Below are 20,096 nucleotides of genomic sequence, written 5' to 3' on the forward strand. Positions count from 1 at the left end.
CTTGAGATGCCATCTGAAGGCTTAAGTCCAACAAAATTCCAAGTTAATATCAAATACAGTCTTGAAGAGCAGCAGGAGAAAATTATCCTCTTTCATCAGTATAGAATTTAAGTGCTCCCACAGTCCTAATTTAAGCTAAAACTGTAGTGAAATAATGGAAATGAAGTAGCAGGTTTATCTACATTTTAGATCTCTCAGAAAGTTCATTTAATTAAGATTGTTGAAGGTTAGTGTGAAAATGTTCAGTCTTATCTCTCATGTTAATGTTCAACTATAAGACAGACTTGCAGCTATCTGCACTGTAGCTGACTGCTGATCAAGAAAAGTGGCTCTAGTTTTGAAGACAGTTTAGATCAGAAAGTCAAATCTTAGAGATTATGATCTTCTCACATCTCTTTACCTAACTGAAGTTGCTCAATTTTAGTTCACCTAAAAAGCCACCCTCCTTAGGAAAAGAGACTGTAGCTCTCACTGCCCTCCAGCATTCGTATTCATCACGACCTCACACAGACAACTGTGACGAATGCCAAGTCCAGCCATGTTTCTACATGTGGATGGATGGGTAGCTACTCTCCATCAAGCTGAAACCTAGAAAGAAGGATCTCATCAGTTATACTCATTTTTAAGTCTTGGGCATATTAGAAACTGAAATAATGCCATAGGAACAATTTCTAACAGATTGTTGTTTTTCAAAAGGAGGTCCTTTAGGAAGCCTTTGCTAGCAACCTAGAAGTAAATGCCTTTTCTATGAGGGGGTAATGTGACCCCACTTCCAAACACTCAGATCTGAAAAGGAAATATACTAGAAAGCATACTGAGTAAATTATTCTAAAAATCATGTGTAATCATAGAAAAAGGAATTTTTAAAAATATATTAAATTTAAATGAATTTAAATACATTAAAATATCAATGGTAGAGCTGAGAATTAAGATTATATGTGATTTTTGTATTCTTATTAATTAATTACTGTTACCTTTCAAAATAATAAAGAATATATATAACCTCTTACAATTAGGAAAGAAAAACTGGAAAAACGTTCTTAAAAATATTGAGCTATCTTCACTCACAGTAGACTTGGAAACATCAATACCACAAAATCTATGTTCACTGTAGTCAGAATCAAATGAAAAAATTTCAAATAGCATTCCAAACTACTACAATCTAGAATACCCTCTTCATCAAACTGAGGTTAGAGATACTCTTAACTGTTAAAGCTCCAGAAAAGTGTCCTAAAAGATGGAAATTTTAAGGGATAGAATAATTTAGACTATTTTAGTCTAATTCTGACCATGGGAATTAAATTCTCCCCTATATAAAATGTCTGCAGTTTCACTACATCTTCCTAAAAGCCAGCCTCTTTGCACTCTTTTGAGGTGAGCAGAATGGCCACAATTTGAGGCAGGCTGTCACTAGTAAAGCATTTTCCAGAAGAAAAGTGTGATAAAAATACAAATAGTCTTATTACTAACACAATCTCCTTAAGGAACAGAGAACTCTTTTCAGGGGATAAACCCATATGCTACTTGGGGTTTTCTCAGTTGATAAGATTAGCTTTAGATTATTATGTCTTGGAGGTAATTTATTTTCATTCACAGGGCACCTGGCTTTTTGTTGATTTGAAGATAAACACTGGAACGTGTCCTTGCACTACACAGAAATACCAGAAGAAAAGAATATTTTAAGGCAGAATCCTATTTTTTAGATCATTATCTACTTACTTTTTCCTTATTTCTCTCCAGGAAGGTCATTTTAAATTTGGTAAGTACAAATACTATTTTCCTATCACACAGCACTGATTCTGAGCCTCACGTTTCTTCCCTTCCTGAATCCAGCACATGTGAGCTCTTGGTAGTCAAAATGACCGATTGCTAGTCAGTCAAAATGAGCAGCCTCTCCAAAAGCAAAGCTGCCCCAGGGCAGGCCTGAAATGCACCAGCCACATCAAACCATAAAAGAACTGAAGGAATAACTTTGATCTAAATACTAGGCTCTGGATCATTAAAAAGCCAGAAGACCAAAAGAAAAGGGGTTTGATTTTATAAAAGTGCACGGTTACTACAGGTTGGCACCTGGGTATTATTAGCAGGACAAAGCCAGTCCCCACACTTCCTCCAGAAGACTGGGCTGGGATTCTCTAAATTAGAAAAAGAGTGCTGCAGGATGAAGGGAGTGCACAAGTAGACGAGAAAGCCTGGAAAAGAATTCTCCAGGTTTTATGTAATAAAGTCACCAACCTTAATGTGGTGCCCAATGTCTCCCGCTGCTGCTCCACTTCCACATGCACTCACTCACCAGACCTGAGCTTTGAGATCAACACCAATAACCAGGCTCAGGCCAATGATTAAGCTACTTTCTGATGATGAAAATATCCAAATGAATACACTTGCCATTTCATTTCTCACTCCTGTTTCACAGGTACAAACTCAAAGTCTAGCTTCATAGAAGCTCATGCATTTAAGGAACATGCAAACAATAAAGGTCAGGCGAAAATACTTTAGGCAATGCATGTGACATGTTCCTTCCTATATGGCCATGCTGTCAGCAAGTCAGAAAACGGAGCTTTAAAACACTGCTTTTGTCATTCCTGAGCTGTTACTGGTAGGATGAAAAGCAGTTTCCCCTTCAACATAAAATACATAATTTTCACTGGGATTTTTAAAATCTACTGGATATGTAAAATTTTAGAAGTCATGAAATTGGGCATGTAGGGAGGGAAAATCATGCTGCTGAAGGGAGGGTCAGAGCTGCTGCTAATGAACCAGGAGGGCCTTTTCCAGGTGAATCAGTACTGGTTATCTCTACCTCTGTAATTTCCCCAGTGCACTAGCTTAGGCTGGCTTGGGAGCAGTCTGGGCCTTAGACTTCATTCTGTGATTTTCTTTCACCAGCGTAAAAAGACTAATGATCAAATATTTATTATGCTTGGAAGAAAGTTTTTAAAACAGTAAGAATAAAATTTAAATATTAATTAACACAAATATTAAGATTATGTATGTAAACTCCCTTGCAAATGTCCTCTCCTGGCAAGATAAAATAATAAAGTCAAGTTATTAATCTATTTTGTGTTTGGGTCTGGCCTGGGACAGATCTCTCTCCTGGACTCCAACTTCCTCTTTCTTACCGGCAGTCCCAGCCACCTCTTTGAATAGCACTGCTATACTTCTTATATTAAGCCAAAGAAAGAGAAGAGCAAGAAGTGGTAGTGGTAAACAAGATAAGGCCCCTTCACCAGGATTCCTTGATTCCATGGAAACTCTGTGTCTTGGGTGTGAGCCGTGGGTAGCCTGCCTTGGTGCCTCTCATGTAGTCGGGACCCAGTGGCATACATAGTTTGCTATACATGGTGAAAGACCAGACAGTGTTCTCCATGAGGCTCATCAAACCAGCAAACCGAGGAAATGCAGTGGAAGGTGGTCTCCAAAGGTAACAGCCATCAATTCCCCCATTCCTGTATGTCTATGGCACTCCTCCCATCAAGAAGTGGTGTCTGTTTCCCTTTACTTCATAGGTGGGCTGACCTTGTGACTTCTCTGACCTACAAAATGTGGCAGAAGTGATGCTGTACCAGTTCTGGCCCAGCCTGCAAGAGGCCTGGCAGCTTCCACTTTTGCTCTATTGGAGTCCTAAGCTACCATGTCAGAACTCTGACAACCCCATAGTAGGAAGAGCCCAGCCAGCAGCCAGCCACAGAAGCCACCCCAGGTAAAGCACCACACACACGATGGAGGTGACCCTGCACGTTCCAGTACCAGCTGGGCTCCCAGCTCAGTGCAGGCATATGAGGGACCCCAGCCCACACACTATTAGGAGTAGAAACAAGCATTCTCACTGAGCCCTCCTGAATTTATGGCTCTCAGAAAAGTGAACATTAAAATAGTGCTTTTTTAGGCCACTAAGCCTTGGGGTAGCTGATTATACAACAACAGATGACTTAAACAATCCCCTACAGATAGTACATATTTTCCACTTAATTTATACTTCCTTTGTTTTACTAAATGTCAAGCAAGGCTTTTCCACTGTATGACTTTCTGGGTTTTCTTTTCTCACCTTTCAAGTCTTCTTAGCTCTTCATTCAAGAGGTCGTATAGTTCCAGCTTTTCCAGAATAAGTTCACACTGCCTCTGGTACTGCTCCAGAGGGTTTTCAGGAAAGGAAGTATGCAGTGCATTTACACCTCCTAGCAGTGAACCTCCCTGAAGGGGTGAGAAAATGGAAAATACCAGGGAAAGTCACCAGGACACCTGCGCAGAGCAAGTACCCACTAAGGACCACTGATCCCAGGTGGCTAAGGCACTCTCCAGCCCCATCTTGACTATCAGATTCACCTGGGGGCCTTTTGCAAATTCCAGTAGTCCTCTACCCCAATTCCTGATGGCCACATCATTCTAGGGAGCCATGCTGTCACTAGTATGTCAAGGAGAAAAAGTGCTGAGACCCACTCTTCACACCAATAGGCAGAAGCAGTGCTGCTGATGCAGAGGAAGTACCTGTGGGAATCTCTCCCTTGCTTTTAAAGGGGGTTCTTTGGCTGTATTTCTAGGAATATTAGTTCTAAAATAGCATTTTTATAACTCCTGATGTGCTATAAATTGTCTTTTCTTAAAAGAATGTTTGTAATGAGGGTTCTGACCTTACATACAAAGTATCGTTACCTGCATGGAGGACTCCATGACCGACACCACTGTCACAGCGTCTTCCAGAGTCACGGTGCGGCGGAACATCAGGCGAGCATGAGCTAGGAACGTAAAATGCATTGGAAGTTAAGAAGATTTTTTAATGAGTATCTGAGGTGACTAATGTATTACTCTACAGGATCTCGCCCACCAACTGTAATTTATGAATGAGCTACTAATAACAAATTAATTTTACTAGAACAAGCACAAAAATCGAAGTTCAACAAGCTTCAAGGTTGTTTCTTTAATAACGGACCTAATCCTTCAGCATAGCCATGGCAATTCAGTGTGTTTATCTGCAAAGTACTCTGGGCTCCAGCAAAGAAAGGGACTATGTAAGCATATATTTGGTATTCAACATCTTCTTATCCTCACTTTCTAGACTATTAGAGAAATACATAAAATTAAAACTCATTTCTCATCCTGGCACTTCTGTTTATCTGAGAGTTTCCAAACTACTGACTCACAAGCCTGAATTTTGGTTATTTCTTGCCTTAATATTAACTATAGATCCTTGAAAAAGTGAAGAGCATTTTTTATAAAACTTTCTATTGAGCACATATTAATTATATCTTCATATGATAAAGTCAGTTCTTATGAATATTTTTTTTTAGAATTATTTAAACAATGGCTAATATTAGAACTAACAGCAGTCTTGAGATGCCTGTTAGCTGTACGTATGCATGTAATTCTGACAACTTAGAGATGGGACAAGACATGGCCCTGTTAATTTGGTGTTAGTATGTTAGTGGTGGGCTGTGAATAATGACTAGTGAGAAACAGTTGGAGATGCTATACAGGAAACAATTCTAAAGGAGTATTCCCACCCAAAATGTTACCGACTGCGAATGAGAAACAAAACATCAGTAAATAAGACTTCCTACATGATGTCTTAAGTTATACAAGGTTTTGAGATGTCACAAAGATTCCTGTTTCTTAATGATGCTGCTTTTCCACTTAATATGCAGAAGCTGTCCCACACACAATAGAGGTTTCATAGTTCAGAGCCTCTACTTTTTAAACAACTGTGAGCTCCCTGGAGGAGAGATTATTCTTGCTCATCTCTGAATTCATGGTGTCTAGCCCCATGCCTTACACATACTGGGCACCCAAAAAAAGTATTATTTGTTGAATAAAATAAACCTTCTGCTAATCGAATCAAGCTTTCCAATAGGCGGATGGTTGTCCGAGCAGCATTCCGGGAATCACTCTGCCTTTGCATCTGGTAGTAGCGGAGAAGGACTTGATTACCCACATCAGACAGTGTGGGCTGGAGATTCCTAATAAGGCAGAAGTAGGTTTTCATCTTTTCCATGCTCCAGAGCTTCTCTGATTTGCTTGGGTAACCTGTACGAACAGGCAAGCATCTCATTTTAAGGGTTAATGAAGTTCTTGTACTCATTCTTAAAGAGATCACCTTCGAGTTTTGCAGCCATTGAAATCTAGAAGTGACCATGCAGCATATAGCTTGAATATAGGCAGTCTAAGGATCTACGCTTAATAAGATAGGCTCCCTACAGGGGCTACAATTATCAGAATAACTCTGGTCTGCCCTATAGTAATAAACAACATTTCAGAAAACTTAATTTAAAAAGATGCCTAATATTTAGAGATTTGTTTCATAATTCAGTTGAGTTTTCTTTGCACTCAAGAGGTGAGTGGCAATTATATATCATACGGTTGCACCCTTTCACCAAGAAGGACGGATTTACCAACTGTAATGTCACCAATGGCAGACAGAGAGAAGCCCTTTTCCTTTTGCTTGTTACTGTGGGCTCACTGACTTGCTCCCCTCCCTGTTTTCCCTCTGTGCCCATTAGGTAGGGTACCTTGGATATTTACTTAATTTTCTTCAAAGAGAATTTTATTTAGTTATGTCTACTCTTTCTCTGTCAATTCAAACATTTGTCTTCACGTACCTTTGTTTTCTAAGATAAAGGAGGAAATTATACGATCCCAGTCTTCATTCCTGGTATCAAGCAATACCAGGATCAGGTCAAATCGACTTAGAAGCGGGCTGCCAAGGGCGATGTTCACAGACACGGACTCACAGGGGTCGTACTGGCCTTTCGGGTTAGTTGCTGCCAGGATGGTGGCCCTTGTGTTCAGCTTGCACACGAGGCTACCCAAAGAAAGGGGACAGCTCACTGACTATTGAGATTCAAACAAAAAGCAAGATTAAACTTGTTTATAAAAAGGGCTTCTCTTGAACCTTGAAAGTCTAGAGAAACTTGTTTGAAAGAGAGTGTGGAATTTGAGGAGGTATCACACACCAAGTTCAAATGAAGTCATAGTCTACATTTACATCAGCCTATCCTGAAGAGAAATAACTGTTGAATAAACACTTCTCATGCCCCTACTATGAGCAAACTCCTCTGCTGGATGCTAAGAGGTATACAAAATAAGCCAAACGTGCATTCTGCTCTTAAGGAACTTGCAACCCACTGGCTATGATGGAAAGACAGAGCAGAATACAGTGACTTCTAAAGGTATAAAGTTCCAGGAGAAGCAAGGGGATGTGTGTTCATTTATGTGGAGAAGAGCTGCCCAGAGACACGTGACAAAGTACCTCTGAGCTGCGCCCTTCATGACAGCGGGGCTCTTCTGGGCGCGGAGGGATATATATAGGCTTGTGCGTGTGGCACATGAAGGTTGGGGGTGAGGGCACTGCTGAAGAATGATGAGTGGTTGAAGCAAAAACTTTCTGTTCACTGATTTTGTTTTGATTTTTCTAAGTGATAGAAACAAAAAAAAAGAGAGAGAAAGGGGAAGGGAGGGAGGAAGAGAAAGGGAAGGAAGTCAGGGGAAATAAGGACTGATGAGCACCCTGTTTTTGAGGAACAGTGAGGGAAGGCTGAAGAGGTCTGGGCACGGTGGGCGGCTGGACCAGGAAGGACCGGCCGGCGCCCAGGAGCAACGAGGGCCCTGGCCCAGCAAGAGGCACACAAGGCCTCACCCAGCAGAAGCAGGACAGGTGTGGGTATGGTATCACTTAGGTATTGTTTTTATATTTAATAATGATGCCATATTGATAGATAACAAATGCACATTTTTTTCTAAATTTGTAGGCTCTCCACCTGATGAACGCTTTCAGTTTTAGTGGCACGTTTGCCTGTCAGCAGTCCCAGCGCTGAGACTTCAGCAAACGTGCTATGTTTGCTGATCCCTGACCTACGTATGTCCAGTTGGCACTAGCAATTACCTCATGCCCTTAAGGCTGAAAAATTTGAGAATTTTTTCTTGAGGAAAATAGTATAGGAAGACAAGGGAAGAGAGAGACAAGGCACTTTCACTGAAAACTAAATCCCCCTTTTAAATAAGTACTGACAGGGAACAATTCTGAACAGTCCACATCTTATAACTTATGTGTCAAAATGGCTTTGCAGAGGCAGTTGTTCAGAACTTAGAACCCACTCTGTCACAAAAGCAATGTAATAAATGGTCCCTAGCTAGTCCCAGAGAAGCATATTTAATTCACACTGAGGTGAGGCTGTTCGCATTTATCAGAGAGAAGAAAATTGCTGTAATACTGGCAATGAAACAAAATACACCTGCTTATGAACTAATTTTTTAAAAATTATTTTCAATGCGAGGTAAATTAATTGATTGTTCCTCCTCTCTCTGATCAACAAATATATATAAGCCACTTCCTTTGTGCAAAGGACTGCACTGAGAGTTCAGAAAAATATACAGCTGGCCCCTGCCTTCAATTAGTTTACAGTAAAACCACTGGAGGGTGGAGAGACTCAACCCAGCATCTGCCCAACAGTACACAGGCAGCGGAGGAGGGAGCAGCAGAGACAAAGCCCTGCAGAGACTCCTGGGTAGCCAGAAGATAAACAGCCTTAAAGCCATCCATGATGTGAGAAGGAAAATGAACCAGCAAGGACAGAAACAAGGTGGTGAGTTATTTCTGAGGTAACCAGAAAACGAATGAAAAGAACAAGCAGAAGGAAGGGGTCTAAGGAATATGTAAATCGGAAGGGAAAAAGCTGCCTAAGGGGCAGCCTGAAACATAGAGGGGTGGGCAAGGGGAGAGGAGATTGTTTGCAATTATAAGTCAGGCAGCTGTCTGTAGCAAAGATGGAGACAGTGTGGTCCTGGTCATTTGAAAGACGGGGAGACAGCACATAGCTTGGTGGTTGCAGACAATGACAGAAACATTACTGCATTAAAAACTGAATGGGGCTTTAGAAAACACAGATACATCAGAGTCTAAATCCTAAGTACTTTGTGCATAATAACGGCTGACTAAATAACTGTTGAATGAATAAACTTACAAATTAGTTCAAAATAATGGTCATTTTTCCAACCCAACAGAGTGCTGAGCTGAGCTCAGTCGAGAACAGAAAAAGGAGTTATCTTAGAAATTAGAACCAGGGCCTAATCACGAAACTCTTAACAATGCCCACCTAGCAGGACTCCCAGATTTCTACAATGCTGTGTCTGCCATGTATTTCCCACCTTCCTCTGTTCTAAGTGGAGGTAGTTACTGTGACCAGCCAGTCTCTGGCCACTGTGATATACACTGTGCGGTGGGAATGGGAGGGTGGGGACATGCTTCTCTGTCTCAGTTTAAAGGTGTCTTAGTTGGGTCCCTCAATAGCTGACTTTCGAGATAAACACTTACTGGTAGTTAATTTGGGAGGTAAACCTTAACGTAGAGAAAGTCAGAACAGAAAAGAGAAAAGCCAATAAAGACAATGATGAGCAAGTTACTACTGTAGGAAATTGGGGCTCAAACCAGCCAGGGAATCTTGAAATTATACCAAAATTATCCCACCCAGGGATAGAAAAAAAGAGGTATTGACTAAATGATCCCCCAGTAGTTGAGGATTAATTCTGGGGTATTAAAATCCCCACACTTCTAGGTTGCCCAAGTAAGGGTTGAACAAGCTCCTGCAGTACCAGAGAATGCCCTTGGGCATATGGGCACAGTGGTCCCAGAAATGGGAATATGACAGTTGCAGGCAAACTCAGAAGGGGCATAAGGAAGGCATCGCAATCTTTGGTTATTGTGGATCACTGGATTATAAGGAGCCATAACTAGATGTGCAAATTTCCTGCAGGTCCTGATCACTGAGTGGAATGCAGCAAACAGAAAGGACCTTGGGTTGTATTTCTTAGGAACAGGTTGTGTTCCATGTGTAGAAAGGAGAGTGAAATAGCACATTGTGGTAGAGACTGAAATGTGTTCACCCATTCTTAATTCCTTTCTTCCAGACAAAGCTAAGCCATATTTCCCAGCCTCCTTTGCAGTAAGGTGAGCCCATGTGACTGAGCCCTGGCCAACAGAAAGGGGCCAACAGGAATGTACACCACTTCTGCCTGGCCCCTGAAATCTTTTATGTGCAATCCTCTACTTTTCTCTCCCTCCCCATGTAAAGGAGGACCGGTCCATAAGGCTGAAAAGCTCTGTGATAGGAGTCAGGATCTCTGAATGATTCTGTGGGCTAGAACAACTCCTCTTGTACACATACATGAGCAAGAAACCACCTTAGATTGTCCACTGCTTGGTAGTGCAGTTAGCCTGCACTGACTGATACATAGCAAATCTCTGGCGAGCTCCAGATTCTTTGGCTGGGGAAAAAAACCATCCCAATGCTAAGTGGTCTCCTCACCAAAACAATCAGCCTCTGATGCAACACTCACATACCAGTTTCTAGATTATCCAACATTTCTAGATTAAAAGGGCCTCAATTTAAAATAAAACTGTTTAGCACCTCCCCAAAATGGGGTAAAAAGCCCCATAGAACCATACAAAATAAAAACACAGTGATATTCTCACAATCCATCATGTATTTCTGGTAATCATAAACGTTAGGTACACACATGCTCCCCTGCATTTTAACAAGGTTAATAAAGTTGACAAATTACCTTTCACATTTACATTGACTCCAGGAGTGGGAACAAGAGATTCACAGGCAGTGGGGATAGGAAAGAGAGAGTGAAGTACTGCTCATGTATAGCATCTAAGAAAGAATAGAAAACTCTAAAAGTGCTTGATTTGAACTTACATTTGCACATCTTGGTGGCATGCTTGGATGTCTCTAAGGAACATTTGTCAACCCACAGTCCCTTTAGCCCCACGGGGGTCAAAGCCCTCTCAGTGTGGTGAGGTAGAGCACTTGTTTCCTCATCTCCCTGTCTTCCTTCGTTAACCTAAGGGTCGTCTGTGAAGGATGCCCCCATAGACACAGCTTCAGAAGATTCTGGTAAGAAGAGACAAACAGGGTGTCTGGGTGTGGAGCAATCTTGCCTTGGGGAAGTGACTCCAAAGGCTGGCCTGTCAGTAACAACTGAGGGGGGTGGTTCAACAATACAGATTCTCAGTTCCTATCTCCGAGCTTCTGACTGGCAAGCCTGGTGTGGGTTACAATGCTGCGGATCAGCCAGGTGGGGATTGATGCCATGGCTCTTCTATGACTGTTAGAATCAGCATCTAGTAAATGTTTGTCTGTCTTGCTACAAGGTTGTGAGCATCTTAAGAACAAAGGCCTTGTCTTTTCATCTTTATGGTATTAGTAGCTAGCAGAGAGCATGACATTACTTAGTGCTCAGGACATGTTTTGAGCAAAACAATAAATTGACATCTCACTTTTTAAAATTTAGACTATACTTTTTACATAATAACTTGAGTATAATTTAGTAGCACCAAATATGTAATTGTAACATCAAAACTTTTCTCCTAAAATATGTCCTCAGCAAATAGTATACCCTATCTTTTAAGAATCGACTTATCCTCTATTATTAAAAACCTACTGATACCTTTCCCTTGAAGAGATGCTATCCTACTTATATTTGGGAAGAACCTCGAAAATAATGAAGCATTCTCTTTCCCAAATCATTACTTAGTTTAGTATTCTACAGTGTTAAAATCATTATCACATAAAGCCCTCTCAAGTGGCTTCTCAGTCTCAGGTGGCACTGTGTGTTATTTACCAGGTGCAGGGACTGATTTGTACAGTTTAAAAAGACAGATGAGTTCAAATACAGATATCTGTTTTTAAGCCCATATTGCATCATTTGTTTCTTGGCTTCCTCTTCTATTTCATTAAGCAAGCAGGACAAAATAAAAGTTATTAAAACCCCCAAACTTTAAAAAGTTCTCATATTTAATTGATATAAGTAAAGAATAACCAGATTATTGGTCTTATCAAACATGTATCAATTCAATAAGACATATGTTTTGGTATCTTACACTAAGTTGCATTATAATAGACTCAAGGCATCCTGAGTGTTTAAGCAGTTTTTTCTATTCTGACTACCCATGAAAGCTTTCACACTGCAGAAATCTTAATGACTAGTTCCCTCCCAGGCACTGGCACATTTGAATGGTGGGTGTCTGGCTTTTGATATGCCCTTGCAGGTATATGCCCACCACACAGATAAAGCTTAACCTCAACTCAAGCTTATGGAATTGGCAGAGTTATATGGAACAATTAAGTGTGTGGTTCCTATTTTCTAAAAGAGCTCTATGCAGTGTATAGTAAGTGACACATTAAAAAAAATATGAGAAATTTCCCAGCAGCTTTGCAAGCCAACCAGATATTCTGATCCAGTAGTTTACACTACTATCATTATGGCAGTTTATAAGTCAAATAAAAACACATATCAATCAGACTTCAGTCACTTGAGACATGAGAGAAAGAGAGAAAACAAAAGCAGACATATTCAAGAGTTCCTAAAAATGATATTGTACAGTATCAAACACCTCAAAGAACAACCTGAAGGAGTCCTATAGAAAGGGCCCCAAGCATCTGTATGGTGATGGCTCAATGAAAGACCTCTTCTAGGGTACAGATGCTTTTGCATTGCTGGCAAAAGGAAGAAAAGTTTTTGAACTTGGGTATGAGGTGTAGGTAATGTGTTTAAAGTGTAAAATTCAGAGTACCTTTATTTTATTTTGGCAGAATACATGATTAAGTATTCCCTTTTCACCAAGGTATTCATACCTTATCTGCTTACTAACTGATGACTTGATATACCTTATGTCTCTACAGATACTGTCTCAAATTTTGCACTTGGCAACTATCTGTGTATTTTTCAGCAGGAAGATGAACTGGCTTCAGAATGAACTCAAGATTCTGATAATTATTAGTGAAAAAATTAGATGAGCAACTGTTGGAGGGAGATCCAACTTTTCCTTAAATTGTAGAGTGACAACACAGAGTAAGTACTATGAAAAGGGAACACGTGAGCTAAAATGGAACTTGAAGAGGGTTCTTATGTCCCACTACCACGCAGATGATAGATGTGCTCTGTGGACTGAAGCACACTGAGTAGCCAGTGCAAGAGCAAAACCAACATTTCATATTCTCGAACGTTTTTGTAAGTGATACTATATAAAAATAAAAGTAAAAAAGTAAAAAAATAATTAAATGGACAATTGGATGGAGAAACAAGATCACATAATTGGTAGTAGCTATGATCTGGGGAGAAATTGTAAAAACTACTAGAGTTTGACCAAGAGTCTATATCTTATTAGGTAATGCAACTAAGCACTGTCTTGGAAAGCTCTGCCATCCTTGTTATCTCTCTTTGAAACCCACTGAGCTCAACTTTTCTCATAGGGAGCCACCTCCAATTTAGATTGACCAGGATCTTCTGTCTGTCTAAATTATTGTTTCCCAGCACTGACAAATCTACAAGTATGACAATTATTGTATGACTTGTTCTTTGGTATATTTCTTACATGATTCTTTTTTTTGAAGTATCATTAATACGCAATCTTATGTTGGTTTCAAATATATAACACAGTGGTTCAAGTTACCCATATTATTAAAACCTCACCCCACTAAGTACAGTACTCTCTGTCAACACAGAAAGATGTTACAGAATCAGTGGCTATATTCTCCATGTATTACCATCCCCTTGACCGACTTATATAATGATTGAGAATTTTTGTGCCCTTTTATCCCACTCACTCTTCCAACCCATCCACCCCAACACCTCCCCAATGGTAGCTGCCAGTCATTTTTCAGTGTCTGAGTCTGCTGCTATTTTGTTCATTTTGTTTTTTGTTTTGTACTTGTACTCCACAAATAAGTGAAATCATATGGTATTTGTCTTTCTCCACCTGGCTTATTTCACTGACCATAATACCCTCTAGGTCCATCCATGTTGTTGCAAATTTCAGGCTTTCTTTCTTTCTTAATGGCTGAATAATATTCCATTTTGTCTGTGTGCCACTTCTTCTTTATCCACTCATCTACTGATGGGCACTTAGGTTGCTTCCATTTCTTGGCTATTGTAAATAGTGCTGCGATAAACATAGGGGTGCACTTGTCTTTTTGAATCAGGGATCTTGTTTCCTTTGCGTAAATTCCTAGAAGTGGATTGTATGGTATTTCTATTTTTAGTTTTCTGAGGAAACTCCATGCTGCTTTCCACAGTGGCTGCACCAATTTACATTTCCATCAACAGTGTAGGAGGGTTGTCTTTTCTCCACATCCTTGCCAGCATTTATTTCTTATGTTTTGGATAGTGGCCATTCTAACTGGTGTGAGATAGTATCTCATGGTGGTTTTGATTTGCATTTCTCTGATGATTAGCAATGTGGAGCATCTTTTCATGTGCCTGTTGGCCATCTGTATTTCTTCTTTGGAAAAATGTCCAGGTCTTCTTCCTATTTTTTAATCAGGTTATTTGTTTTCTTGGTGTTGAGGCATATGAGTTCTTTACATATTTTAGATGTTAACCCCTTTTCAGATAAATTGTTTACAAATATATTCTCCAATACTTTTTGCCTTTTGTTCTGCTGATAGTGTCCTTTGCTATACAGACTTTTTTTAGTATGATGTAGTCCCACTTGTTGATTTTTTATTTTGTTTTCCTTGCCCCAGGAGATATGTCCAGGAAAAAATTGCTCATGCTTATGTTCAAGAGATTTTTGCCTATGTTTTCTCTTGAGACTTTTAGGGTTTCATGACTTACATTTAGGTCTTTGATCCATTTTGAGTTTACTTTTGTGTATGCAGTCAGACAGTAATCCTGTTCATTCTGTTGCATGTAGCTCTCCAGTTTTCCCACCACCAGTTATTAGAGAGGCTGTCTTTCCCCATTGCATATTCATGGCTCTTTTATCATATATTAATTGACTATATATGTGTGGGTTTACTTCTGGGCTCTCTATTTTGTTCCATTGATCTATGGGTCTGTTCTTGTGCCAGTACTATACTGTTTTGATTACTGTAGCTTTGTAGTATAGCTTGAATTCAGGGAGTGAAATAACCCAGCTTTGCTCTTCTTTTTCAGGTTGCTTTGGCTGTTCAGAGTCTTTTGTGGTTCCATGTGAATTTTAGGATTATTTGTTCTAGTTCATTGAAAAATGCCACTGGTATTTTGATAGGGATTGCAATGAATCTGTAAATTGCTTTGGGCAAGGTAGCCATTTTGAAAATATTAGTTCTTCCTATCTATGAGTACAGGATAGATTTCCATTTATTTGTGTCTTCTTTAATTTTTCTTATGAGTGCCTGAGTTTTCAGAGTACAAGTCTTTCACCTCCTTGGTTAGGTTTATTCCTAGGTATTTTATTATTTTTAATGCAATTGTAAATGGAGCTGTTTTCTTGATTTCTCTTTTTGCTAGTCTATTGTTAGTATATAGGAACACAACAGATTTTTGTGTATTAATTTTATATCCTGCAACTTTGCTGAATCCAGTTATTAGTCTCTTTTGCCCTCATGATAGGTCTGTACAGGCCAACCACTGGAATGCCAACCAACCACATAACCCCACATACCTTCTGTGTAAGCTGCCACACAGGAAAAACAGACTGCACCAGAGATTGGGACCCGACCTAAAAGCAATCAATCCACAAACTGGCCAGAGATCTCAGTTGCTCTTGCATTAGTCTTCTAATAGGAACAACAGTTTCCAACTGGGCCTCTTGAGGGCAGTTGAAATGGACACAAGAGGGAGAACTAAACTACTAAAGAGAGCTGAACCCTATCCAGTGGAAAGATACACAAATGAATAAAAAAAAAATCAGTCACGAAGTATCTGAGTCACAATAATGGCAGAACAGGCTGAAAGATGAATACACTTCTGATGTTAAGGAGGCAGTAAGACAATACAGCGCTATTTTGTATCTACTTTGACCAAACAAATTCCTATCCCCCAAATTATTTCTGTTTCTCAGTTTCCTCCTCTGTAAAAGTGGGATAAAGTATAATAAAAGTATAATAAAGGTTGCCTGATATCATAGAACTATTGTGAAAAATAAATGGGTTGTTACATATGCAATACTTTGAGCCTAGCACCTAATAAATACTAGATAAATACAGATAACCACTTATTATCTAAACTCCTGCTTTTTGAAAATGGAATAATTGAGGTAAATTTTTTGATAAATTCCTTGCTATCCAAATTCAAGAACCAAAGAGGTTTGGCTATAGAGAGATACTTGTGCTACTTATTATAGTCAAGCTTCTCAACATGTGCCAGAAACTATGCTATGTGATTTACATGTGAGAATAAACCAACCTTTTTTTTAATTGAAACATATTTGACATAGAACATTGTTTAAGTTTAAGGGGTATGACATGTTGATTTAATACATTTACATATTGTAATATGATTAATATTGTAGTGATAGACCTATCACATCACATAATTATTTCTTTCTTGTGGTGGAAGTAATGAAGACCTAGTTTCTTAGCAAGTTTGATGATTATAATATTATTGTGTATATTCATTACACTGTGTATTAGATCTCCAGGACTTTTTGTGTATTAGTTGCAAGGTCGTACCCTTAAGAAATATTTCCCATCCTCTGCCATCCTCCACACCCCCAGCCCTTGGCAACCACCATTTTACTCTCTATTTTTATGAATTTGGCTTTTTGAGATGCTACATATAAGTGACAGCATACAGTACAGGATTTGCTTTTCTTTGTCTAACTTACCTCACCTAGCATAATGTCTTCAAAGTGCACCCTTATTGTTGTAAATGGTAGAACTTTCTTCTTTCTCATGGCTGAATACTATTCCATTGTATAGACCACATCTTTTATCCACACACAGGAAGTTTGGTTGTTTCCATATCTTGGCTACTATGAATAATGTCATAATAAACATGGGAATGCATATATTCCTCTGACATCCTGTTTCATTTCCTCTGGTGTATATGCTGAAGTGGAATTGCTGGATCATTAAGTAGTTCTACTTTTAAGTTTTTGAGGAATCTCCATACTGCTGTCCACAGTGGCTACACCAATTTACATACTTACCAACAGTGTACAAGAGCTCCCTTTTCTTCACATCCTAACTAGCACTTGTTATCTCTTGTCTTCTTGGTGAGAGCCATTCTAACAGGTGTGTGGTGATACCTCATTGTGATTTTGATTTGCATTTCCCTGATATTTAGTGATGTTGAGAACCTTTTCATGTACCTATTGGCTATTTGGATGTTTTCTTTGGAAAAATGTCTACTTAGCTTCTCTGCCCATTTTTTCATCAGATTGTTTGCTAAGAGCTATAGGAGTTTCTTTATGTATTTTGGATATTAACCACTTACCTAATACATGGTTGGCAACTATTTTCTTCCATTTTCTTGGCTACCTTTTCAAGATACTATTGCAGCAGGACATGTTCTATGAGATCGAGCTGAATGCAGGCATGCAGTCCTAGGTCAAGGAGAGGCACATGCTCCTCTTTAAGCAAATTATCATCTTTAGTGAGCAACTTAGGAAGGGATTCATCACCCTGGGCAACTTTAAAAGGAACATCAAGATGAATTACTTAGTCCTGGAGAATATGGACAAGGACCCCTGTAAGTCTGTGCTCATGAACAGGGAGACTTCTCAGCAGGTCATTCTATAAACTGCCAACACTCACATTCAGCAAGGCTGCGTGTAGGACATCAATATGTCTTAGCAACACAGCAAGACTTCTTAAATGCACTACAGTCACCCACTGAGTATCCGTGGAAAGAAAGGAGCACAGTTGCGGTGAGGTCTCAGCCTGCTCACATTCCTTAAGCCAGCTCTGGCCCCACTCCCCTGTCTCCCAAAGGAAGACAGAAACTCCCAAAGGGCTCCAACTATAACCTGTCTCTGCCATTCCTGTAGATATCTACTTCCAAGGGTTTCACTACTACCAGCCTGGGGACAAGTTTGAGGCCAGCAAGCAGAGTGGCCTGGGAGGCTGCAAAGTAACCTTGGTCGAGGACCGTGATAAAAAATTACTCTTCACCAAAGGAGAATGAAATCTATGTGAGCCAAGAAGATTTGGTCTGGGCCCTCATTGTCAGCCAGCAGAACATGTGCCTGGTGTACCAGTTCCCCAGCCACACTTCCCTGCAGCTAAAGACTCGGTGCTGGGCAGCATCCTGGAGCCCCTCACCAAAGCCAGCAGCAGAAACAGTGACAAGAGCCTCAGTAAGTGCTTCATAACCTTCCCCAGGAGAGGCGCATGTGGAGTTTTAAAATTCAAAAGCCAACAGCACAAAAATGCAAACACATGGTAGGGAATTATAGCTGCTTACTCTGGACAGTGACACTAGAACCAGGGTTTTGAGTGGGGGAACCACATGCAACATGTCATCCAAGCCAGACTGCTGTGATATTTTTTTGTTGGTGGTTGGTGATAATGATTTTTCTTTCTTTTCATTTCTAATTTTCTGCTCATTTTTCCTTTTTCCTCCTATATCGTTTTGCTTATTTTTTTTTTTTTTTATTTTTTTTGGGGGAAAAAAAAAAGAAATATAGGAAGGATAGCCCAGGAACCAATAAAAAGGTATCTGTACAGTTTAGAAGAAAACAGAATAGAAGGGGTAGAACTATGAGTGTGATTTCTTTGATATTTTTTATATTGTTTTGACTTTTGAAACATGTTTTACAAATTCAGAAAATAAAAAATAAAAAAGATGGAAAAAAACAAAATCCAAAAGTGAACACAAACATAAGATTAAAAATCTATTTTATAAGTGCATATCAAGTCAATAATGACCACACAAAGAAAAGAATTTAAATCACCTCTGAATATGCACTCTGACCATAGATAGCCTTATATTGGAATATACTAGAATATATTCTGAACATAAAAAGAAATCCAAAGAAGGCTTGCATATAACTTTTTTATGGTGGTTATTATTGCAATGGTGTTGGTGTAACATTTTGGAAACTGAAGTGAGTACAGAAACATAAGGAGTCCTGTGAACACTTTCATATGTGTATGAAATAAATAATTTTGAAGAGTCATAAGCATCTTCTCACCATGGCCTAAGAGGATATCGACTAGAAAATAGTCTTTTAAAAAATACATAAATGGTTGCACAACAATGTTAATATACTTAACACTACTGAACTGTGTGCTTAAAAACGGTTAAAATGGTAAGTTTCATGCCACGTGTATTTTACCACACTGTAGGCACTGAGCCAGGAAGTGACACAGATCAACTCTAAGCTGAGTATATCCCTGGAAGAAGGGTGCTGTTATTTTCCTTTCACAGATGAGTGAACTGTGGCTTCAAGATGGCAATTACCTCCCACAACATCAGAAAGTAATAGCAGAGGCTGGAATTGACTCTAGGTTTCTCAGTCCCCAAAGCTTATGCTCCTTCTACTATAACCATATTTCCTTTTCAACAAGAATATTAACAATTTACTTTTGCTGTATTTTAAATGATGGGGCATTCCCTGATTTTGCTATTGATGCATTATTTATTGTTACTGAGTAGTGATAGTAGCAGTTTTAAGTTATTTTACCAAGAATTCACAAAGAAGACAGTAATTCCAGAGGAAAATTATTTAGTCTCTTGGATGCCAACATCTGACCTTCCTGAGGGTTCTTGTTTCAGGTCACATCCTCTGTGTGGAAAACATGGAGCCTAAAACTCAAGGTGGAAGAGATCCAAATTCAAGTTGTATGTCTGTTCTGTTTTTAAATAAAATTTAAATTTCTGAACATTTAAGTTTAAATTAAGAAATGTTAAGTCTGTTTGAAATACATTTTCAGGCAACACACACTAGCAACATGTTCAGAAGCAAAAGCAGCTACTACTAGATGCTTGTCAGCATGTGCTGGTCCTGCACTCCTGGGGATGGGTTGGAAGTTGACTATTCAGTAAGGTCAGAGACTACAGGAACCCAAGCTCTGTTATTACAAGGTAATTAAAAATATCTTCACTGAATTGATAAAGAAACCCTTTCAAGATGGAGAAATAAAAGGAGCAAACCACTGAATTTCATTACATAATAATAGTTACATAATATTCAGGAGTATGTCTTTAAAAATGCATGATAAAAATAAAATAATTTAAATGTCCTTATGAATGCATAAATAGTTATGTGTAAGGAGGAACAAATTGGAATGTCACCAACATTCACACTGAAATTCAACAAACAAGACCTAATTTAATGATACTAACTAGAAGAGAACAAAGATCCTTTAATTCCTGGAGTGCAATAAATTATA

General features: G+C 39.2%; 1 protein-coding gene and 1 long non-coding RNA gene across 7 annotated transcripts in view; one reads left to right on the forward strand and one right to left on the reverse strand.

Moving 5' to 3' along the window:
- The window catches only part of MCM9 (minichromosome maintenance 9 homologous recombination repair factor), a 99,257-nt gene that overhangs the window by 3,665 nt on the left and 75,496 nt on the right, over window positions 1–20,096 (reverse strand). For 3 of the 6 annotated variants that reach the window (XM_017680013.3, XM_017680012.3, XM_036993433.2), the window contains 4 exons: window positions 6,594–6,796; window positions 5,818–6,021; window positions 4,654–4,736; window positions 4,049–4,194 (listed from right to left, as the gene is read on the reverse strand). In XM_017680013.3, the coding sequence (XP_017535502.2) occupies window positions 4,049–4,194; window positions 4,654–4,736; window positions 5,818–6,021; window positions 6,594–6,796 (636 nt within the window). Of the gene's footprint in view, window positions 1–4,048; window positions 4,195–4,653; window positions 4,737–5,817; window positions 6,022–6,593; window positions 6,797–10,737; window positions 10,887–20,096 lie in introns of those variants that run through there. The other 3 variants (XR_012124182.1, XR_012124183.1, XM_073219451.1) reach the window with 3 other exon arrangements.
- On the forward strand, window positions 6,928–18,593 carry LOC108409435 (uncharacterized). Its single transcript, XR_001856224.3, has 3 exons — window positions 6,928–8,576; window positions 12,678–12,846; window positions 17,750–18,593. It is a non-coding gene; the product is annotated as an uncharacterized lncRNA (long non-coding RNA).

The sequence above is a fragment of the Manis javanica genome, chromosome 13 (genome assembly GCF_040802235.1).
Source record: "Manis javanica isolate MJ-LG chromosome 13, MJ_LKY, whole genome shotgun sequence".
Classification (NCBI taxonomy): Eukaryota; Metazoa; Chordata; class Mammalia; order Pholidota; family Manidae; genus Manis; species Manis javanica.